At 44.7% G+C, this 24,587-nt stretch overlaps 3 protein-coding genes across 9 annotated transcripts in view; 1 reads left to right on the plus strand and 2 right to left on the minus strand.

Moving 5' to 3' along the window:
* Nucleotides 1-115: 115 nt before the first annotated feature.
* Blos1 (biogenesis of lysosome-related organelles complex 1 subunit 1) lies at nt 116-11,239 on the plus strand. 2 transcript variants are annotated; one of them, XM_089544311.1, is made up of 7 exons: nt 116-175; nt 539-634; nt 696-768; nt 873-1,005; nt 1,679-1,763; nt 1,845-1,903; nt 4,188-11,239. In XM_089544311.1, the coding sequence occupies exons 2-6, from the start codon at nt 574-576 to the stop codon at nt 1,862-1,864; spliced, it is 372 nt and encodes a 123-aa protein (XP_089400437.1). In that variant the 5' UTR covers nt 116-175; nt 539-573; the 3' UTR covers nt 1,865-1,903; nt 4,188-11,239. The 2 variants fall into 2 exon arrangements, with proteins under 2 accessions (XP_089400437.1, XP_089400438.1); XM_089544312.1 differs by having other exon boundaries at nt 11,108-11,239.
* On the minus strand, nt 10,794-15,564 carry Pym (partner of Y14 and mago). The gene is made up of 3 exons (XM_089544313.1): nt 15,408-15,564; nt 14,020-14,113; nt 10,794-12,356 (listed from the first exon to the last, which is right to left on the minus strand). Exons 1-3 carry the CDS (start codon nt 15,451-15,453, stop codon nt 11,924-11,926), a joined length of 573 nt encoding a protein of 190 aa, XP_089400439.1. The 5' UTR covers nt 15,454-15,564; the 3' UTR covers nt 10,794-11,923.
* Nucleotides 15,565-19,360: 3,796 nt separating this feature from the next.
* msn (serine/threonine-protein kinase msn) overlaps nt 19,361-24,587 on the minus strand; it is a 55,498-nt gene continuing 50,271 nt past the window's right edge. For all 6 annotated transcript variants that reach the window (XM_089544317.1, XM_089544316.1, XM_089544315.1 and 3 more), the window contains one exon: nt 19,361-23,351. In XM_089544317.1, the coding sequence (XP_089400443.1) occupies nt 23,268-23,351 (84 nt within the window). In that variant the 3' untranslated portion in view covers nt 19,361-23,267. The remainder of the gene's footprint in view (nt 23,352-24,587) is intronic.

Raw genomic sequence — 24,587 nt, forward strand, 5'->3', positions numbered from 1 at the left:
CAGTCATGTGACTGGGCGGCAAGATCCGTGCTGCGAGGAGTCTGTGAGCGAGGGCATAGGCGAGGGCAGCGGCTGTAGCTGTAGTACGGAGCGGCGGCTGTGGCTAGCTGTGGTCCTGTGGACATCGGTGGACATTGCGACCATCGTGACGGCGGGTACGGTTATCGAGGTGGATGTGCGTGTCACTAATTGATATACTTGATAGCATTGTAAGTGTGGTGGTTGGACGTGGAGGATGAAATATGCAATATCACGTCGACGAACGTAGGACTTCGTCTGATACGCTTGATTGCACACATTTGCGGTTTATGCACCCGCGGGTAGAACGGGTGCTTTCGTTTGTATGCCACGGGTCTGCCCCCAGTCACAACTGAGCTGATAGGATAAAGGGTCCGACTTTTTTTTATCTGAAGACAATAAGCGAATATAATTTCCAGTGTGTTTTGAGTTTCATGAATCGATATTAATATGTGCAGCTGTTTTTGAAGTGCGAGCTTTCATTTAATTAATTTTCGCGCTGTGCGCCGTTCTCTTGCAGTTCGCAGGTTTTGCAGTCGCAGGGCATAGTACATCATGCTGTCTAGCCTTCTGAAAGAACACCAGCAACGACAGCATTTGAGGAGAGAAGAACAAGGTGCGCGCGTCATATCGCAGATGTGTTCTCGACTTGTGAAACTGATGAATTTAATTTTCAGATCGAAAGAAAAAGGAAGCCACAGCCGCTGCAAGTGCATTGACAGCTGCTATGGTAGACCATCTAAACGTCGGGTGGGCATTTATGGTCGCCTTGATTTCTCAAATGAACTAGCTCTGACCCTGTACTTGAGGCGGCGGATGATTTGTGAATATATCTGTTCTTGACCATGTTCCAGAGTGGCACAAGCCTACTTGAACCAAAGGAAACTAGATGCTGAGGCTAAGCAGTTACATGCTAATGCCACCAATTTCAGCAAACAAGCATCAAACTGGCTTCATCTGGTAGACAACTTTAACCATGCATTGAAGGTAATATCAACTGGCTGCATGAGTAAAAAAAACTATGAAAATTGAGCTATTCGAGCTTGTGGGCAAGAATAAGTGTGGAATTCATATCAGTGCATTATTTTCTTGTTGTCTTTTCAAAATATCTCTGAAAATGCGTTTCTTTATTATGTGTAAGCTCCTTTCGTATGTGAACTGTGCAACTTTTTCAAACATCTCCTTGATTCTTGGCCTTAAATGTCATATGACCAATGAAAGATACGTTTTATGTGCCCGTGTGGCTTTGTTGGAAGCTGCAAAGCTCAGTAGTGCTCGAAAGCTCAGTGTGTACCTGTAGTATCACTGGCATGTCTTTTACTTGTGTTCAGAGTTGAGCATTGCATTGGTGCATGCAGACTGTATTCGGCCTGAAAAACTAGTATTTCAAACTCAGCCTGGGCCCATAAACCACATTTTAATGCACGCTATCTCAGCTGTCTGCTTGAACAGCCTATATACACACAGGGTTTACACAGTTCTCTGGACACTCTCGTGGGAGATTTTGGTGCTATTGTAGAGTTGCTGAATGGACCAAGGCAATGAGTAGCCTCTTGTGTGCTTTTGTAGAGCGGTGTGTTTGTGGATTTAAGTTTAGTTAGTTCATTGTGGTTCGGAGTAAGTCTAGGCAAACATTTTTTCTTGCTTGTTTGGCATGCAGGAACTTGGTGACATTGAAAACTGGGCAAAGAGCATTGAGGCAGACATGCGAACTGTGTCCAGTGCTCTGGAGTATGCTTACAAAGGTAATTTAAACTTATACTGAACACCTGAGTATGTGATAATATGTGTTTTCCCCTTTTTCACTTCAATATTTTCTTCACTAGTGGGCCAGCAGGCTTCCTGACTTAGTGCCACTTGCGGCCATACCAGCGAGTCAAAACAGGTATGCTGACCCGAATTTACAGTAGTAAATGACACTGTATCCTGCATGTTCACTAAATCAGTGTTTTAAGCCTGATGCAATGGGCACTGATGACATTTTGTGAATAAAAGTAGATTTCAATGCAGAATTTATACAAGGTTTGGAAATAGTGCTTTCTCAAAACTGAATTGAATACAAATAATGCAGCTTTGCTGCCGAAGTAACAGAATCAAATACGAACTGACTACTTTTACGAATCTTCGCTATTTATAAAAATGTTGTAGGTACGAATTGCGCACAAAAGACACACACAGGAAAACACACGAGGGAGACTGAAAGAGCGCAAACTATCAACTGGTGTTTATTAGATTCAGTGCCGCTTTATAGGCAGTGTGCACACGTGCCTACAAAGAGAGGAAAGAGAGGATAAGGCGGCAAATCAAACCCTGCGCGACAAACCATCAGAAACGCTCCAAAAAATTCTTTTCCGCATTGTACAGTGAAACGGATGTGTCACTCACACAGTTATCACCCCTTGCCTTGATGTGATATGCCTCTAGAAGTTCACGTTCAGAAGATTCGTACCTACAACAGTATGCACCAACTCGCCCATCAAGAAGTTCTTCTTAATTTATAAAAATATTCATACTAAACGATTACAGTCGTGCCTCGTTAATATGAACACTTGTGTTCGCGACCAAAAGTATCTATAAAGCAAGTCATCCGTAATAACAAATCATGAAAGAAATATTCTGAACAGACACAATGATTACAGTCTGTTTCTGTGCATAGTACGTGCAGAAAAGTGGGAATCTGGCAATGTTGGAAGCTCCGAGTGCATTATTCTGGTCGCCTATCTTTAAAATAATGCTATTCAGATTGAAGCATGTTTGAAGTGCATTATTCTGGTCGGCTTTATCTTTAAAATAATGCCTTGCAAATAGAAGCACGTTTGAAGTGCCCGCAGGCATATATGTGATGCGTAATATCACTTCATAACGTGACAAAGTTCCTCTTACTATGACTCTTCATTTCAAAAACCCTGTACACGATAGGCTGACAGCTGCTGAATGTGGAGAGGCCGTAACTACGGCATCTGCACATTTGTGCCACCTTTCGCAGGTGCCTTGCACTCAAAATACAAGTAATGGCACATATTTTAGGGGCTGTCGAGATTTTGTTCTCCTCGCTGCACATTTTAGCGGGACAAAAATAAAATTGGTCCCAATGGGCTGTGTGCATTTTCACCCTGTCCACTGTCCAGAAAACGAATTTCCATATTAACTAGTCATAAGTGCATTTAAAAAGTTTGGTCCCCATAAAATTGTCCATAATTCGAGTTGTTCTATATTAATAGGTGTCGTATTGACGAGGCATGACTGTACCCCAGTTTTAGGACCATGGTCCACCGGGTGAGGACACCCTCTGCTCCGAGGTCCAATTCTCAGGTCTCGTTGAAAACTGAATTTTTTTTACTAGATTGTCCACACCCGTTCTGTAGTTCACAGGGGCCAGTTGCAGAGTCTGCAAATCTGTACTGGTGCCGAAACATTGTGTTTCTCTCTCTTTTTTTCTTGGTGTCTTTACATTTTATTTTCAGTCAACAAAAATTATGCAGTCTCAAAACATTTCATGATCAAAATTATCCAGGCTGTTGAAGAGCAAACAAGGTCTATTGTTTCTACAGAGAATTCCGTTTTTATGTGCGGGAATTTAAAAAATTCCTGTGAGCAAACTACTGGCCTAATCGAGAGCAAACTTCGCTCACGGGGTAGCATATTATGGTCTACGTTATTTGAGATGTAATTAAACGTCGGTACTTGCCTGCATTTCCTGAAATTAAGAAGAAACTGCTGTCAACTGCGAGTAAAGCTGTCGCAGACGAGAGCTATACGCGAGCCGAGCAGCTGGTTTGACAGGGCGCGCCATCTGCCGGAAGGCGACATTCGACGAGCAGACGAGCCGGGACGTCGTTTGCCTCGTCTTCCGGCAGATGGCGCGCCCTGTCAAACCAGCTGCTCGGCTCGCGTATAGCTCTCGTCTGCGACAGCTTTACTCGCAGTTGACAGCAGTTTCTTCTTAATTTCAGGAAATGCAGGCAAGTACCGACGTTTAATTACATCTCAAATAACGTAGACCATAATATGCTACCCCGTGAGCGAAGTTTGCTCTCGATTAGGCCAGTAGTTTGCGCACAGGAATTTTTTAAATTCCCGCACATAAAAACAGAATTCTCTGTATATTGATAATTAAAAGATTCATCTTCGCTGTCGTCGTGGCTCGCTCTGATTTTCTTCCTCAACAGTTGACATCTCTTTCTACCTGCAAGGCGAAACACACAGCGGTACATTGCATTGGCTGACTGTGATACCAGCAAGACTGTGTACACACCTAATGAAGTCGGGCGCTCCATACCATAACAGCATACTGTGTGGCTTCAGAGTGGGCCCTGTTCTTGAAACAGTCATCAGAATAAACTGTGGTGTGCCTTACCCGAACTTTATGCCAATTATTTGAAAACTTGAGAACATATTTGATGAATTTCAAATAATTTTGAACATGCAATATTTGATTTATTTGACAAATTGCACAGACTGCTATTCAAAAATTTTCTTATTTGAAAACACACCCCTAGAAACTTGCTTTACATTTGGGCATTCTCGTTTCTTCCATTAAAAAACCGGTTGGCCATTAGAGGGCCACAGGTTTATTGGTGTATGAGTGTCGGCAGACCTGTTTCTCTCGCACAAGGCCGCTTGCATTTGATGTTCTGGAAGAAAACTGCACCTAGTTGGTATAGGGGAACGTACCTAAATATTATGATTCACTCTGTAGCACTATTTCTGACATGGACACTGTCTTGGCCCATCTTTTCTGCATGTTTGTAACACTTGTCCACAGAGCAGGAAATGTTTTTAATTGTGGAATGTGTAGAAGTAGCATTCAACAGGTTTTATGGAGTGAATGCAACAAAACTCAAGTGACATTGTTGTAAAACGAACATTTGTCTGCTCCTGGGAATATCAGAGATATGCTTTAAGACTGGAGGGGGAATGTAAAGGGGGTTTACCAGAATGTTCCTATTGGCTGTGGGAAAGGAAGGGGGTTAAGAATGAAGGTAGTCAGCTAGGGATGTGTTTTTGAAAGTCGTAACCTGTCGCGCTGCAGGAAGTGATAGTGCCTGGCAAGCCTTCACAGCTGATTATTGCTGAAATTCTGAGTGGCATCACTGAGCTGGTGGCTATCTGCTCATTAGGTGAGGGGTCAGAAACTTGCAGCATGAGTGAGAACTTTCATGCTTTGAGGAATGGCTAGTGTGTCTTGAGCAAAATGCTATTAAGTATGTGTTTGCAAGAATGCACTGTAGTTGTTAGTAGAGGTAAAGAATTAAAGATATCATTGTAAGGAGTGTAGACACCAAATTTCAAGTGCAATTTCAAGTTTGTAATGATGCGTAAGACACTATTATGTAAGGATTGCCACATGGTATTCGCTTCTGACGGCTAAACAACTACTCAATTGAATTCCTTCTCTCATCTGCTCTGGTTTTGGTTTCAACAGCCGAGCGATGGCTTTGATATCATGTGAGGAATGAAGAAAACTGCAATACAGTTAAGCCTGGATATAACGAAGTTGAAAAAGTCCGGGATTTTTCATTACATCCAGGTTTTCATTGCATGCAGTTTTCACGAGAAGACTCGCAAGGGCAATGCAGAACAGAAACCAAAATAAGAAATAAATGTAGGTGAAATCATTTTGAAAATGTTTACAGGAAACCCCATTATTCGATGTCTGATAGCGCGACTGCCGCGGCAACGGCCGGGATACGGCTGCTCTTTCACGCACTCGATGCCCAGCGTCGAGAAAAAATTGGCAGTGGCTTAGCTCTGCTATGCCAGGCTATACATAGCATGAAGTATTGGTGTATCTTGGTTAAGATTGTTTTTATTAGCTTGGTTCCCTCCATTAAACCTTGAAATTCCGGTAAGTGCAACTATGACTAAATTAAAGACGAGACAATGTGCAGTACCAGTTGTCATTTGCAGTGAAATTGGCAGGTTGGTATCATTTTTCCTACGCTCAACGGCTAACTGCCAAGCGATAACCTCGGGGTCCGATGAAGTGAGTTTTTCAAATCTCCTGCGCCGCTCAGCAGCAGCCCGACTCTCTTTTTCCTCCATGGAACGTGGCGCAGTAGCTGTGTATCCCTCCACATTTATACACGCAGCGCCATCTCCTTGCACATGCGCAGTAACCCACTGCAGGGAGTGGCGAGGTGTTCACATCTCAGTGGACACCTGCACCAGAGGGAAGGTGCATAACTGCCCTCTTGGAACAGTGGACACCACAATCGTGCTTTAAGCTAAGTGGCGGTAGTGACAGGTGTGCGCTGCATGCGTTGGCATTGGCAACGTTGTGCCGGAAACGCGGCGCTGAAGCCATAGGCCATCAGCGTTCGTTGTGTTCGTTGGTGGTGACAACGTTTTACACTCCGATCATTTCAAGGAAAGGAAGTGCGCATAATGGCTCCCTGGGTCAGTGGATGCCAAGCGCGCGCGGCGAGGCACGTCAGCTGTCCGTAGTGACGTCACTTGCTCCTCGCGCATGCGCAGTATGGTCGAGCTAGAGAGCACGCGAAACGGCGAGACTGGCCCATGTAGCTCACGCTACAAAACACCCGATCCGCCGATCTGGTTCCGCCAGATATTGACGCGCGGCGTCCGGTGAGTCCGGAAGCGGCAGCTGAAGCAAGCTAATAGCAGCGCAGAAAGCCCATTTTTCCGGTTTGGCTGCCTCTGCCTGTCGTTACAGCCACTGTACTGCCGTCACCAACATGGCCGCCATGGCTGACGAGCTGCACAGTGATTTTGGCATGAAAATGTTATCGTGAAAATAAACGCTGCATCAGACATGAAATGTCGCTTTTTTTTTAGAGAGAACACGGCCGAATGTTGGATCTAAATGCCTGCATTTTGTTCCTGAAGCAAATATGTCGAAGAGAACCGCAGCCGGTGGTGTCTGCAGCCAAATTTCGTAACTCGGCACAAGCTAACAGACAGTCGGCCTAGCGAGTTCGTTACATCAAGGTCAACCGCCGCTTGGCATTCGTTACATGGAGGTCTCACACGCTTCAATGGGGGCGCTGGCGAATTGAAAAAAACTTCGTTATATCGAGGAATTCGCTATATGGAGGTTCGTTAATCAGGTTTAGCTGTGTAATCGCTGTTTCTTCACTCAATATGATTCCGGCTCTTGAGGCATGCCGGCTTTAGAACTGTACCGAATTAAAACAACAAAGTGGGGATTATATCACTGTTTTTTCATGCCTTGCATGACCTATACTGTCTTTGATGTCATAGCCATCGCTCAGCGTATGAAAATGAAGCAGAAGAGAGAAAAAGTTAAATTATAAATTATTTAGCCTCTTTAGGCAAATACCACTGGGTGATTCGTGTAATGTCTACGCATCATTGTGAAGTAGAAAGCACGCAAGCAAAAGTGGGATGTCTATATTTCTTTAAGTACAAGCAAGAAATTTAAGTGCTTAGGTATCTCAGACCTGTTATGGAATTGGGAATAAGGCATCATCAGTTATTAGTTCCTTGCAATGGAACTTTGGTCATTTGCCAAGTCATTTAAAAACACAGCTGTATTTTAGCCACATGCATCTAGTACTGGAACCCGGACAAGTTTGTTGGGACCCACATACTATCACGCAGTATGACTTGCAACAAGCGTCAAGTGGTACGGGCCGATGTCCTGAAGCAATGTGAGCCGGGAGCTGCTGCAAAGTTTTTATATCCTGCCGAGCAGTGTGCCTGGTACTCTGCAGCACAGCATATTCGTTTTCTATCAAACGCAAACCAGGGGAAGGTGGTCACCAGAGTGTTGCAGGTCATCCCGATTGCGACTGTACACCAGAACTTAGAAAAAATTTATAATAGTACAGTCACATTTGTACTAAGAAATTATAGCCGGGAACTTAGCATGATAGAGGGCAAATGCAAACTGAAATGACAAGAACTGGGAACCGGAAAATAAATCCTAGATTAAAAGTCTTCGAACAACATTTACCACACTTAAACTGGAAAAATGTACTCAACTGCCAACTTTCATATCAAAGTGACTGAACCACCGTTTTAAGATCAAGGAACTTTCTTTTAGGGGCGACATTGTTTGTTTGCTATTCCTTTTTGTTCTAACTGTTAATGATTGGAGCAGTTTTCAATCAAGTTTATATCTTTCGCAACAAAAATTTTTTCCATGCTTCAAATGATTAATTTGTACCTATACAGACATGAATATTTGTAACTTCCCAGCTGTAATGCCCTATGGGGCAATGCTAATAATGGTAATAATGTGAGTTGTGCATATAAAGGGCCACTCAGGACAAATTTTAAGTTGGCCTGTATCGATGGATTACTGCATTCTATTGAAAAAGAATTCAACTTTCAATGAAAACAGCATTTATAAGATAGAAAAGGCCAAAAAATTTAATCAACATCGCTGGCCAATCTCGCAAGTACACTGCGTGCTTTGGCACAGCGTTTCAAGCGTGGATCCCGGAGGCTAGGCTTACGGCCATTCACTTTCAGATGGTGCTTGCGGAGTTCTTGGTGTAAACATCAAGAGACTGAATGCAGTTTTTGCAGCAATAAATGCGTTTTTCCTTGCTGGACAAACATCACAGTAGCATCATCGTAGAGCCCCTTTCAGAGCCTCTTTAAAGAAATAACCGGACATAGTAAACTTGGAGCCAAGGAGCCGGAACGACACTTGAAAGAAATGGGGCACTGACAAGTCAGATTGTTAAGGCCTGTTAGAGTTGGTCAGGCGGAGCAACTCCAACAGGCCACTGTAAGGCCAACAGCGCCTGCACATTAACAGCACCATCACAAGGCACAGTTGCTGTAAAGGCGCTAGTCCTGAGGTCTTGTTTTATCATTTTTGGTTTACTCAAGAACACAAAGTTCTTAAACTGAACTGGGTTTTGAGGAAGTGAAGTTTCTATTTTCTGGGGGTTCCTCCAGAGATACTGTGGCAGGTGTGCTGTATTTCAAATTTGTATTCAGCATTGTATTTCAAATTTCAGGCAGGGTCAGGTGTGTAGCACGTATTTCAGTACAGTGTAGGCGATAGCTTTCACGAGTAGTCTTGTGAGATTTTTTGCGGCAGTAGAAATCATGTAAAAAGACAAAATTTAACTCTGTTGCCATTGAAGAGGTGGCCTGGTGGTTTGAGCATCTGTCTCGATGCGGGAGGTGCGGGGTTAGATTCCCAGTGCCATCGGGTACCTGTCCGTTTCCAATCAGTATAAGCTTTCTCCTGGCCTCGTGCTTGGCTTGTCTGGGGTGCAATACTTGGAAAATGGGTTTCTGAACCCACCTTGAGTGGACCGAAACACCTTATAATATGGTGTTCTTTGGCCTTAGCTGCCGTTATGTCATTAAAAAAAAAAACAAATCATCAACTTTGTTGTGTGCTCTGCTTGTGTCAATGGTCATAAATGATTTGACATAAACTGCCGTCTTGCGCAACGTCTTTTCTAGGTGCAGTGTAGTATGCACAGATTGTATGTAGTGCCCTTTGATTTTCTATTTTTTGGAATTGAGGCGATAGAAATTGGGCTGTTCAACAGATATTTTAATTTTTTCTTTTCCAGCTAAAATAAGCTACTATTAGTGCACGTTGTTATGTGGGACATATCGATTTCTGCTAATCGCTTTCATAAACAGTCTAGAAATGGCAGCTTACACCAAGAAAGTGCTCTCCACATAAGGATATTTTTGTCATAACAACCTTCGTCTCTTACATTACCAGCACTTGTCTCTTTGCTAGACCTGCCTGCCTTTGTAAAATGCTAAAACATTCATTGCAGCAGCTATTTGAAGCACTTCAAATAGCTGCTGCAAGCACCAAAAGCCTTCAAATAGCTTCAAATAGCTGCAAGCACCAAAAGCCTTGGAAGAGGACGTCGTCAGGCGTTGCTTTGGGATGTTAAACCCCATAGAACAAAATGTTTTAGCTCAGTATAAAGCAAGTCCAGAATCACGTTGCGCTCGCTGCAAACAGATCTGACAAATTGCCTTCTCATTTTGAGTGCATCTAGCGATGGTAATGTAAGCAGAGGTGATTGTCAAGATGACACATATAGTTATCCTTATGCTCATTCCAAAGCTATGCATGCTTGGTGTTGCACGTCCTGGTGCATTGTGTTCGGTTGGTTTGGTTAACGGGGTTTATTGTCCCAAAGCAACCCGGGCTATGAGCAGTGCCGTATAATTTTGAACACCTGGAATTCGTTACTGTGCACCGACATCGCACAGTACATGGGCCTCTAGCATTTTGTTTCCACTGAAGTGTGACTGCCCCAGTCGAGATCGAACCCACATCTCTCCGGTCGGCAGCTTGAAAAACACAGGTTCATTATGTATGCTCATGGCTACCTATGGTGACATCACTACTATGCTGTGGGCGCTTTCAGAAGAGAGTACCTTGCCATCAGAAACTGAAGCCATTGGTCTCCGCTGAAAGTGATCAGTGGACGAAGCAAATTTCACCTTGGACTGAACATTGTGTACAGGAGTCCTCTTGCACTCCACTGTGAAGCCCCTACATTTAGTTCTAGCAGGACTGTAGCCTGCTTTGATGCATGCGAGCTGCTACGTTAGCAGTGGTGCCGAACATTGTGTCCAGCACATATTACAAAAAAAACTTGTGGTTCCCCGAAAGTCATAAAACATTGGCCAGAGGATTCCTACTCACATCCAGTTTTTCTGTGCTCGCTTGGGTTTATCCCACTCAATTTGCAAGCAGTTGTAGGAAGAATGGTTGAATCAGTACTGGAAGACTTTTCAACCCACTGCATTGCGTTCTCAGCCATACAAAAGGAAATGACTACTCAAACATGTTCAGAGTGATGTTTCTCTTTTTAATGGTCTTGTTGAGACAGCAATACTTATTGTATGGCTTGACTTACGAGGGCCTTCTAGTACACGTTTCACTGTACGAACCTACTAAAACATCGCACTTCGAGGCTTATAAAACACTTCTGGAACTGCAGCGACTAACCTATTATCATCTTTTGGAAGATCAGCACAACAGAAGACAAGGGCCTCTTTGCCCCTCATTTTGTGACGTGCTGATCTTATGAAATGAATATGCATCAACTCGCCCAACTTTCAGCTATGTTGAATCTATTGCTTCTTGCATGGTCTCTTTTAGAGCCCTTGGTGCCGCTGCTGCAGTGAGCTCATGGATGTGTGCACGGATCAGCAGGCTGCTGTTTATGGGTGAAACCCATTCTTGTGTCGAGGAAACAGCCACTGGCAATTAAAAACTATGCTTCTTGCCTGCTTTGCTGGTTCATCTTTTCACGATTAAGGTAGTAATTGCAAAGGGATATGTGTGTCACTCAATTATATCGAGGCCCTGCAGTGCGGTTTCGCACTCAACACTTGGTCCTTTAGTCACGTCGGTCTTCAGTTTAGGATGGAGATCATTTGGGTTACATGCACTTTCAAGAACGCTGAGTACTCGGCTTCAAGTCCAGTCTTCCGCTCGTAGAATCATGTTGTGACCAATTCCCATTTTTTTCACCGGAACAAATCTGAAGTTCACTCCATTTACATGCGTGTTGAACAAATAAACTCAGTGCCACCTTGAAACTCACTTTGACAGGGACAAGGGAGTTGACTTGATGGGAAAGTGCAAGTGTGATTATGGGAGCAGGCAGATGCACTGCAACCTCGTAAATGCCTCCTGGCCGCAGGGGTGTGCACAAGGTCGCATAATGTCTTTTAAGAGTGGGTAGGCAGGGCAAAGTAACGCCCATTTGGACAGAAGCCACAGTGCCCCTTTTTATGTCTCTCTGGGTGACCAAATCATGATGGCTTCCATGGGCGGGGCGCACAGCACGATCAGTGGCACCTCCTCAAGGCAGTTTCCCCAGTGGCATGGGATGCTGCAGTGCAGGCAGCAGACGGGCATGCCACTCGTGGTGAGCATTCGGGGCACCTGCTGTCCTTCCCAGGATGTTCTTCATTCAACGCCGTCAAGCTCGAGCTCTTCTATCTGTGCTTCGATCTCGCTCTGGCGGGCCACTTTCTCGAGCTGTTCAGGTTCGGGGTTGGCCAGCTCACCAGATTCTATCCTTTTCCTCAGCTGCTCAATGTCACGCAACTTTTTACGCAAGCTACGCAGTTTCTTGGCAGGGTCTGCGCAGCTGGCCGCTGATGGCTGAGGAGGCTCCTCAAGTGTCACTTGTGCCTCCAGGGATGTGGCCAGCTGCTCCACAGCACCTTCGGCTCCCTTGGCAGCGCCCTTCTTTTTCTTCTTCTTTTTCTTCGCAGCATCGGGCTGCTGCTGTGCTGCTTGTCGAGCTTCATACTCAGCAATCTCGGCCTGTGACAGCCCAACAGGGTACTTGGGCCCGGACTGGCTTTTGGCCCAGAGTTTTCCTTTGCTTTCATACCTGCATAATGAAAGCAAGACCACAAAACTTCTATGAACCTTTGTCTTCTGAATTAAAGGAGTGTAGACACCTAACTTTTGGGTGCGTGTTTTCTTGTTTGTAATGATGCATAAGGCATTATAATAATGGATAACCACATAGTATTCTCCTACGACCACTAAATAATTTATAATTGAATTTCTTTTTTGTGCTGTTTTGGTTTTTGTTTCAATTGCCGAACGATGACTGTGATGTCAAAGTGTGGTTATAGGTTACGTGAGGCATGAAAAAACTGCAATATGATCGTTGCTTCTACATTCATTGTCATTTCAGCTCTCGAGAAAGGCTGGCTTCAGCACTGTACAGAATTAAAACGATGAAGCAATGATTGCATCAATGTTTTTCCATGCTTCACGTGACATATAACCACACTTAGATGTTGCCGCCATTGTTCGGCGGTTGAAACTGAAAGAGGAAAAGCATGACAGGAAAACTCGATTATGAATTATTCAGCAGTCGTACACGAATACCACATGCTGATTCATGCATAGTAGTGTCTGCCGCATCATTGTAGATAACAAAACATGCTATCAAAATTAGGTGTCTACACTCCTTTAACTTATTTGAGACATTTTCCAGAAAAGAGCATAAAGACTCGACTCAATCCTCACAATGGTTTCCCAATATGGTTTTCCAAACTTGACTTCAAAATACCAGGAGTACCTTATCAGGATTTGTTGAGGCTTTGTTGTTCTCAGTTTAGTCAACAGATATTTGTGACAGATAACATTTGCTTGACATGTAATTTCCATTCATTTGCATTTTGCCGAACAAAGGATCGCAGTGTAACCTAAAACTTTCACTTATTCTTGGCATACAACAAATAAGATTTGAAATCAATGCATTTAATTTACTTTAATTTAGATATTACTCACTAAATATAGCTATCACAAATGGTCAAATTCAAGCTTACAGGTCATTACAATAAAGCTATTCTCGATAGCACGCACAATGCAAGCTGTACTCAGAAGTAAGTTCATTAGGAGACCAAAGCCAGTGAAATATGCACAGTTTTGCTTTAAACTTGCATGACAGAACTAGACTTCCCATTTCCACTCTATAACGCTCAAAATGACCGCGGGTTTGATCCCAGCCGTGGCAGTCAAATTTTGATGGAGGCGAAATTTTAGAGGCCTGTGTACTGTGTGATATCAGTACACGTTAAAAAACTCCAGGAGGTTGAAATTTATGGAGCCCTCCACTAAGGTGTCCCTCATAGCCTGAGTCACTTTGGGACGTTAAACCCCCATAAACCAAACCTAATAATTGCATGTAATCTGTACTGGCCGCGTTTCTATGGAGGCGAAACACAAGAGGCCAGTGTGCTGTGCGACGTCAGTGCACGTTACAGAGTTGAAGATCCCCAGGTGGTCGAAATTATTCTGGAGACCTCCACTACAGCACCTTTCTTCTTTCACTCCCACCTTCCTCCCTTCCCTTACCACACAGGTGTCCTCGAGATATGTGAGACAGATACTGCATCATTTCCTTTCCTCAAAAACAAATTTACCAATTTACTGTACTGTTCCTAAGCACAAGTTACTCTTTGTAGCTACAAAGTGACTCAGCTATGCCAAAAGCAGTGGGAATGAAGGCGATGGTGACAAATAAAAAAGCAACTCACAGGGGCACCTCCTCTTGAGGCACATAACCATCTTTGACACGGCGAGCCTTGCGCCAGGTTCCATCTGGTCTCTGTGTTGCTGGTATGTACGAGCCTGAAAGGCACATTACGACCACTGAGGAACATAAACTGATAACACATAAGGTGAAGCACACAGAAACAACAAATTTCCACACTATAGTTGGACCAGGACCAATGTCAATTCCTGTGCTTGTCACAAATCTGTCGAGAAGTGGTAGGTGAAATCAAGTGCGTAGTAAAGGCGTCAGTAATTAGTATGAAAAAGCAATGCATAGAAATGAGGCACAAGAGGAGGCGATACACAACATAGCGACCTGTGTTGTGTCGCCCCTTGTGTCCTTTGTCAACATGCTGTTCTCGAATATGCACCAAATAGTCCAGCTTCACACGGCTGTCTGGTAATTAAGCTCATACACTTCGCAGGACTACGCTAGCCTGTAAAACGGTCTGCGCACTTAAAGCTGCATGTTTACCTTGTTTACTTTCACATACCTCAATGCAAGAAGCCGAATCGGCAACTTACCATGCATGCACGGGGGAAAACCGCCGCAAACACAGGGACACTACAGCTTTTGGGAGAGCTGCACATCATACGCGTGTGTGCTAGGTATCTAGAGATCGCAGCAACCAGCGCAAGCGCCATATGCTAGGTGAGATTGTTGGTCAAAGGATTTGCACTAATTCTCTGGCCCCCTGATTTTATGATGCACACAAAATAGGAGGGTGAAAAAGGTCCGATTGCCAGTTTCATCTTTAGCGCCAAAAACAAACAGCGGGCGTTTATTCTTAGACATTCTGAACTGTCCTGCCCTCTCACTAATTTTTCCCAGTTATTTTCGAACCCACCACTAGTAAAATCCTCTCACAAACCTTGCTGCCAAACGTGGTAGCTACGAAGTACGGGACATGCTCGATCTGCACACACCTGCATACTCACGATCTACGTACTGACGAAAAATTTGAACAAGCGCTTAAGGCGAGCCTGCATGCAGTCAGTTATTTTTGTAACCTGCGAGATAAGCTCGCGTCGGCAGTCGCATGCGGACCACGGCAATTAGCATTGCTTGCTGCCCAAACCGCAAGCTATTTGGGGCGATGCTAATATGGGATGCAGTATTTACAGACGCAAAAAAAGTATTACGAATTAAATCCGCAGCAAACAACAGATTACTTGCAAAAAAACAAGATCGCCGGCCCGCAAGCGAAGTGCAGCTAAACATGTTGCATGCCCGCAAGGACGGAATAGTGAACTGCTCATGCCGACATGTTAAAAATTTAACATGACCGGTTCTGTAACATCTGAGCACTGGTTTACATCACTTGCATTATTTATGCACGCGCAAGTGAGCACTGCGCAGCGCAAATACCTTTTTCATCTGTCGCATACAATGCTGCTGTCTCGGTAGACGCCATGGTGATTGTGATCGCCCCCTGGCGGCCGAATAGACCGGACCAACGGAGACTGAGGCTGCTGAGGCCGATGTGGCCTTGCGCCTTGTTCACCCGGCCTCGGCCTATGACCCAGCGATAATTAACCCTGCCCAGCACGCTCAATCGCGAGCCATATTTTGCACACCCCTTGCGCTCGTTGCTGCTGTTAAACGCTACCAAAATTTGCCCTACAGTTCGACGAACTTTCTTTCAATGCAAGCGGGACCACAAAAAGCTTTTCATGCGCACTAGCCCTTTTTCGCAAGCGCGAGAAACAGCGGGTGAATAAATGCACCGGCTACCAGTTAATAATCATTCATCGTACTATCTAGTACACTATAATCGTACCATACCGGACGGCGGCTGAGGCGGTCGAAGCCGTCGAAACCTACGACCATAACCAACCCCTGATACACCAATGGTGCCGCATGGGTCGTAGCATGGAGTAGCTGAAGTAGCACAAAACTTTATTCCGCAAAATCGGATTTCTCTGTAAGAGAACAACCTGAGTCACTTAATTACTGACCCCGATCCGGGGACACCTAACCTAACCTAACCAACCGAGGGCTTTAAAGGGCTATATTGGTATTCGCCTACGACCGCTTATAATGCGTTTTTTTTTTTTTACTTTACTCTGTTTCGGTTTCACGAGCCGAATATGGATGTAAAGTGCAAGCGATCATTAGGTCACGTGGGGCACATAAAAAAAAACGGCACATAACTGCTGATACGCCGTTTATTGCAATTTTAGCCCTCGAAGCTGGCTGGTTTAAGTGCTGTAGTGAGTTAAAACCACGTACGTATCAGCATTTAAAAACTGCAGCTTTTCCGTGCTTCACGTGACCTAACACGTCACATGGGCTCATGGAACCTCGGCTGATGGAACCATGGAGGAAGAAAACTAGGAGGGACAATGACGTCACAATCTTGAAGCCTAGTCATAAAAAATATAATGGGAAGCATCATGGGAAATAGGCCCTCACGTGACAAGGCAGTGGTAGCTCTTAGCCGGATTTCGGTTTCGGTTTCGCTCTCTCGCTGTACGAGAAACTGCGCGACCATCTGCTTGCGTTCACTGACGGCTCCGTGGTGAGCGCAAACTGCTCGCTCGCCGCAGCGGCCACCATCCCCGAGCGACGCGTGCGCTGACTGCGGCGCAGTGGAGACACTGGAGCACATGCTCCTTCGCTGTGCCGCTTCTGCAGTGCCGCGTCGCGAGATTCTCGCGGCCTGCAGGGCGCTGGGAATCATCCCGGACAGTCTCGAAGCGCTCCTGTGGCCGCGCGGCACTGCGCCTCTATACCCGTGACAGAACAGTGGTGAGCCTCTGTGCGTTCATCGAGCAGGCGGGCTTGACTTCCCGCTCGCTCTTCGCCAGGTAGTGCACGCGTGACACGAACGCTCCGTGGGTGCTACCTCAGACGGTATACGCGGCCGGGCGCCCCACCCCGGCCGCTAGTGCAGTGTGCCGCGCGCGCGATTAGTCCGAGACAGGACGCCATACTTCACTGCTGAATTTCACGTCGGAACCGCCTATGTGCGCGCGCGTATTCGGCACGACTTGTGCCTCGAGAATGGCGGAGAACGGAGGGCCCATGGGCGGGCCGAAGTCCGCCTGCCCGAGAAATAGAATCTTGCGCAGCGCGCCGGAGCGCTCGTTCAACACGTCCGTCCGCCGTGAGCGCTCTGGAAGCCGCTGCGCCCTTTTTTAGAGGCTAGTTTCTTCGCCTACTCTCGAGTTCTCCGCTCATAGCATGCGCTGAAATAAACGCTCCGTATGTGTGTATAACGACGAAAGGAATTCCTCTCCATTCTCTTTATGAACCACAGTTGTAGTGACGAGGTCGCGGCCGCACCCTTTGATGAAAAGTTTACCCGCAGTTTTCTACAGTGCACCCAAAAACTCAAGAGTGTAATCAACAGAGACGCGGAGCCTTCAGACAACCTCGAGCTCGGTACGCATTCCGCCAAAGCTGCAACACAGGCGCTGCGCTGCTTCGGAGCACGGACGTTCACTAAAAAAGCACAGCTGGCTGGCAGTCTGGTAACTGTGGAGGAGGGCCTATTTCCCATGAGTCAGTGCGCAAAAGGGCCCTCGGCAGCGGCGTCAGAGGCTTGCAGAGGCTGAGCGCACTCCCTCCTAGTTTTTTTACCTCCATGGATGGAACCGATGCGGCATGAAAATACCTACACTGTATCTGTGTGTATCAGAGGCAAATTATTAACAGAAAACGAATCTAAATAGATGACATAACTGCATATTTGTGACACATCAAACTCAACAGTTTACCTAGCTACGACAATGCTAATTGCAAACCGGAATATTTTTCAACGTTGGAGAACTTGGCGCTGTTTTTATTTCAAATAGTACACGTCCCTTCCTCCCAGACTAACCAGTCAATCAGCAACCTTTCTAAGTGTCTTTAAATCTATGGGACATATATTGCTATAACTGTATAACTGAGACGCAGACCACAAATCTGATTAATACCTCAAAGAACAAGTTTTTTTTTTTTCAACTGCGTTAACCGGCAAGAGGAAAGCGATTTATCTATATGCTGAACAAAAAAAATAGAGTAAACCACTACACGTGCCCCAAGTTAAGCAAAGAATTCTAATAGAACGAGCATATGAGTGCATTCGGTGCTATATATAAATCGAAAGAATAAGGGTTAAATCTTTCCCAGCCCAACTGGTTTATGGAACAATTTCCAGTTGGAACCAAATGGGTTCCAGTTGGCTCCAACTGGAAATTGCTTCATAAACCAGTTGGGCTGGGAAAGATTTGCGCCAGGGTTAAAATTGCAATGTGCAGAATCTAATGCACTACCTAGGATAAAGAGTCCTGAAAAACAAACAGGAAACTAGTACAGAAATGTGTTACACTAGTTTAAACCCATATTAGATTTATAGAAGACCTATACACAAAAACAGGAATGTATTAGGCTAACACAACCTTGAGTTAGATTTTGCACTAAACTTGCATTACACAGATGATATATGGTTCTTTACAGACGATATATACAGATAAACATTATTTTGTACTGAACTTGTTTTAGACTGATATATAGTTCTTTACACACTAAATATACAGAACACAAGGAGAAAGGAGGGTTCAGGTAGGTACAGACTCCACAAAAAGTCAGCAAACACGAAGAAAACAATTGCACGACAGGACATAAAATAGCCTGAAAATGCACCTATTTATGCATGCCAATAAGGTTACTGCAGTGTGAAGCTCCACACTGCAAGGCAACATGCAAAAAGCCATCACGCGTCCAAATTTTTTTCCCAAATACTGCTCTTCTGTATGAGGCGAGGCAGGCATCAATGCTAGCATTTGACCCACCCGCTAAAACACGATGCTACTGTGGGTGCCCACAGAACGCTGGCTACAAACATGCCAGACGCAAAGAAAACGCCAAGACCACTCCTGTAAAAACAAAAGAAAAAAAAAGCAGTGCAGGGAAGGAGAGAGTTTGTGCTGGCCGAGCAAAGAGACTGCGTTTCTGATGTCATAGCAAAACTGGAAGCAGTCTCCACGGTGTCTGGAAGGCGCAAGGTGTGTGCAAAGTTGCCCTTGCTTAGGGAGGGATTCCATTGCCCTTATGAACACCATTCAAACTGCAAGTTCTTTCCATGTTCCTTAAATCTTGGCATCAGGCATGCACTGTCTTTAAGAGTGCTCAATAAAGCACTCACTGAAAGTCTAATGAAGTCCACTAATCAATTCTTACTAGACATAAGCATGCCCAAGAATCCACCAAACTTTCCAACTTGAGTCATTTAATACTTCTCACATGCAAATTAGCACTTGCAAATCATGCCAGTGGAAATAAACATCTTGGTCAAGAAGCATTGATACATCCACTAATCATGAAACCAGGAAAAAAATCTGTAAAACTTTATTGACAGAATCACTAAAACATATAAAATCGCAGGTGTATGTTACAAAGTCGTTGCTCTTTTTTTTTCCTCGAAGACGCATAAAAAAGTTCCCCTGGGATAACGTCTTGCAAAAGATTGGCATATATGACACATCATTCAGTACACGTTGCCCCTGTCACACACTTGTGAAGTAGCTCAATAGATATGGGTCTACCATTGTACACCTTGGTTCGCTCCAACTTCTCTATGCACAGCACGACCGCAAAGTTGCAATGCATAACAGTGATACACCACTGCTGAATGTGACGCCCCTGACTGTATAGGCTGCCAGCAGTAATTGCGCAGCTAAATCACATCACTCCTCTCAACAAGAAAGTTTTAGGAAATACAACTGCTGTGTGTTATGTGTGGTGTAGCAGGGCACATTTGAGCACGGGCAAGACGCATCCTACAAGCAATCCATGCGGCATTTGCCACAAGCAATTTCCCAAACTTTGCGGCCGTGCTGCAGTTGGTCATAAATAAGCTACTGGTTATTAGTTTCTCTATTAAAAGTACCATATATGCTCCAGCAAGCAAATATGAGAAGGATGCAGTTATTCATAAAGCATGTAACATATGCATATATTTATATACATGGACACACTTTTCTCTTATCGCATACAGCTGACTATAAGATGCACCTCTGACATGTGCAAGACATACAAAAAAAAAACCACAAAAGGGGACCAAGTGCCACTAGCAACAAGAGCCCATAACAAAACAAAATAAAAATGAGAAGGCTTTGGCACTATTAACGACGTTACACTGAGCCAGTGGCAAAAGATGGCCAAACTTTGACAATGTTTCTGCTTGCATTTGAATGAGTTTGTTCGCCATTTTGTCGTCTATAAGCAGGAGCTTCTGTCGATAGTTATATACAAAACAAAGCCCACGTGGTTGCATTACATCCCTGCAACAAACTAGTACAACACAACAAAGCCATCAAGCTTTGAACAGAAATGTGAAGCAAATAAGAATGTAGGAGAGAAAAAGGAAGAGGTGTGCTCAGTGGGAAGAGAAGTAGGCATGGATATGCTGGCCAGTAAGAAAAGCAACGTTCTTGCACATATGCTGCCCTCGTCATGAACAGAATAAAACACTGCTAGCAGTGAAACAGACAGCGCAGAAGAGAAAAAGAAACACTGAAAAACATGCTGGAGGCTACAACAGTTTACCAAGTGCCTGCCCATTGTCCTAGTGCATTCAAACTTGAAAGAGGTTGAGCCTAAGGGTTGCCGTACAGAGCAACTGGGTTGGGGGCTCCTTCATGATATGTCTGAATGCAGAGCCCGCGAAAAACCAGAACAAAGTAAATGAGCATGCTGCACTGTGTTATGCAGCGTTCAGTTAGACAAGAAGAAACTGAAGTGAAGAAACTGTATCCAGAAACTTGCAGGCTAGTGGAATAAAATGAATTATTTGGCGCACAGCTCACCCGTTCTCATTGACACTGCTGCCACTGCCCAGTGAAGCCAGCAATGGATAGTGTAGTACAGTCATTTCAAGCCACCTCCGAGGTGCTGGGTGCACAGGGTCGGAAGTACACGAGTACACGAGACAGACTGCGAAACTTTACACCAAGGTTGCTCACACCCTGAACTGCAGGCACACAGGAGAAAGGAAGTGCGTTAGACTAGCACCTGTACAATTGTGAACAGAAAAATAAGGCATGCACATAGGGCCCTCAGTGGAATTACTTCAATGGGAGGGGGGGAAAAAAAATTATTTCCCCTTTTACTCATCTGCTTTCATACAGAATGGTGCAAATAAAACATGATGCATACGTATTAGATTTCATATGCTGTGACCAACGGAAATGGCTGCTTGGGTCTTATTCAATTATGGATTTTTGTGCTCCACGAGGTGTATTCCAATTTGCTCCAGCAAAGAAAACATGACAGTGTGAGAGGGCAAAAAATTGGCAAGCAAGGAGAAATGGAACAGAGATGCTACACAAGAAGCACAACAAAGGGCAGCTGCTGTTATGACGAAACCAATACCAAAGGTAGCACAAGCGTTTAGCGCCCTCAACAGACCTTGATTAAGCAGTGTGTGTTACGTCGGGACATAAGCGTTCCTCGTAACAGCATAGCCGAATCAACAACCTTGCAAGTCGGAAGTGAAGCCTCTAGAATAAAAAAAACTGGCCATTCAGCCTTCATGACCAGTCTTTTTACTATTTGTCTTCAAAATGTGAGGAGGGTTAAAAGCCTACTGCCCACTTTGCACACACGCACAAGAATTGAAACACAACCCATGTCACAAATTACACATGTCATACCACAGGTCTGCCAGCAGAGATTGCAATGCGCTAGCAAATGGTACAAACATCCTCCTCGGAGAACACAATCAGAGTAGCTTTGCCCTCAGAGTGACGCTTCTAAAGTAAACACCTCTGGAGGGCAATGCACAGTGACAGAAGGAGGCCTTCCTCTGTCTCCCGGAAAAGGGAGATAAATTAAAACACAGCAATTCTGTACATGATAAATACTGGCCACGACACTGACCAAGAAGCCAAGGAGACGACAGCCTTCACGTGTCACAGCTATGTGCCAAACAAAGCTCTGAGAAACAATGCCTTGGACCACCATGACAAGAAAGCAGCAGAGCTCCACTGCTACTCCTCCGATGGGCACGCGGTATTGCACAAACAAAAAAAGTAGATATGTAACTATGTGCACCATTACATAGCCAACTTTACAATAAGAGCATAGTGGGAGCTTTTTTTTTTCCTTTTCTTTTTCCCCTTCCTTCTGCAGGCCACTCAAGCTTCTGCTTTGAGCAGTACTTATGTATGTATACATCCCTGGGACAAAAGCATTTTTTCCAGCGATGGTGGACAACAAAGATAAAGATGTCCAGAGTATGAGCAGCAGCAAAGGTCGGTCAAGGGAGCCAACACCACATTACAGCAGGGGAGTCTGGCCAGTTTTTTTTTTTTTGACACCTAGGCACATCCTTGCAGACGTGTCAAAACCACAGCACGGACTTAAGGAAAAATGCCAATCACTAGGTGCCAATGAAGAAACTGGGCCACATAATGCACCCTGGAAATGACAGCAGTTCTTAACCATGGTGTGCTGCGCAATTCATCATCAGTAATGGTGTGAACAGCAGCTGGCATGCTGCCAGCACAAAAGAATGAGAGAAAGAAAAAGAAAGAAAGAAAACACAGCGGGCACATATTTTGAATAGCATGCTCCCTAGCCATTTGTGGCAAACATCTCGGCAATGCACAGAGGTTCCTGCTCATATCATGCTCCAACTCGGCAGCATAGAGGAATTCCTGTTTTGTGAGCAGTTGTAGAGGAAGTGAATTTGCCAGAACACCAATTCTAGGAGCAGTCAAAAGTTCCCCCATTCCAATACGCCAGTGGATATCAAAGCTCACCGAGAGAGCCAAGTACTTCAAAATAAAAACACTGATTTCTGTGAGTGTACGCACCGACACAGCTACACAACGCTGCCAGGGCATGAACAGATGCATCTAGCAACAGTTCACACAGGGAATGCTAGAAATCAAGGTAAACACACACGTTGCTGCCACAGAGCACAGCTACCGTGCACTCTTCCAAGCGAGACGCTGAGGCCGCAAGATGTTTCACATAATGCGAGTAGCTTGCTTGCGTGTGCACTTGCCCAGTTTCAGGATCTTGCAGGAGTCACAAGCATGAACGATGCCATCGCTGCTGTTGATGCAAAGCTTTAACACCAATTGGAGATAGATGCAGAGACCACTGCATTCACCCCAAGCACTGCAGGGCAGAGATTTAGACGGGTGTGATGCAAAGACAAACAGAGCTGTTAACTAGGCTGCTTTGATGCCTGCTGGCTCAAAGTGGAGGTGGGGCGGCCTGGTGCAGTGGTTACCAGTTCGCCATCCCCGGCTTGTTCAGGGTCATGAAGTAGATCTGACAGGAGGTTCCTCCTTTGGCCGATGAAAAGAACACCTGCAAGAAAGAACAGATTAATGGGGCCAGAAATGAAACCTCCCAGAGCTGTGGGTCCCCAGCTTCTCCTTTGGGGACCCTTGTGTTTTAATGCTGAAAGAAACATTCAACCATGAAACAGCTTCTCTCCACTAGTTTGACTAGGGGGCTAATAAAAGGCATTGCCAAAAAGAAGCCATGAAAACTATAAAACATAACCTTCATAAGCTTGAAAGTTTTGAACAAGTGAAGCACCTGTCATAGAAAAGGCCACAAACACGTGCACAACGTGACCAAAACAAAGTTTAGTGCTGAGCACGGCAAATTTGCGCAGCAGCAAAATACAATACTTAGGCCTGAACAAGCCTAAGTTGTTCAAATGCACTGAACGCACCTTGATATAATTCCTTTTACTACCTAGCTCCACAGTTTATGACAGGAAGTAACCACTCTAGACTTTCTGGATCTTTGGTTGGCTTTCAAGACCACTGTCTGTGTTCTTTTGAACATCCAACGGCAAATTGTGCAGAGGCATCACTGTCACAATGCGCAGTGTCTCTAAAGCACCAGAATGTCTATTTTCAATAGTAGATTGAGAAATGTTTCCTTTTACACTGATTTCTAGCTTCAAATCACTTCACCTGGATTTACCTTGCGCTGCATTTGGGGTAATGAAATGCCTAATTCAAGATGGAACAGTTCTCATTTGAAAGGTTCAGTTGTGCTATGCCACTCCTTTCATAAACACAGATTTAAAGCCCATCAGGTACAAAAGCTTATCCCCACAACGCATCATTTATGAATACATTCAATAAATTCCGTAAGTATTCTGCATGGAAGCAAGGTAACTACCGCACTTTGCGTGACAGTACTTGCAGCATGAAAGCCGCAACATAACCAGACGAACAGCATGACACAGGGCAAATAAATAAAGTAAAAAAAAACACATATGTAACCACAGCACTAGTGTGCAGCCCCACACATTTGGCAATATCCTGCAGATACCCTTACCGTGCAGATACTGTATTCTCCGGTAAGACGCACCCGCCATATATGCAGGCTGTCATTGAAAAAGTTGGTATATAAGAAGCACCCCAATTTAACCGGTTAGGCTAGTGAGAATTAAACATGCTTGCGCGACCATCACGAAATTCACCGTACCTGTGAGAAATTTTTAAGCAGCGCTAAGTGATCGAAAAAGGCAACACTCACGCTATACCTGCCCATGTTTTAGAAAAAAGAAAGAAAAAACAAAAG

The sequence above is a fragment of the Amblyomma mixtum genome, chromosome 5 (genome assembly GCF_055824585.1).
Source record: "Amblyomma mixtum isolate Tamu chromosome 5, ASM5582458v1, whole genome shotgun sequence".
Classification (NCBI taxonomy): Eukaryota; Metazoa; Arthropoda; class Arachnida; order Ixodida; family Ixodidae; genus Amblyomma; species Amblyomma mixtum.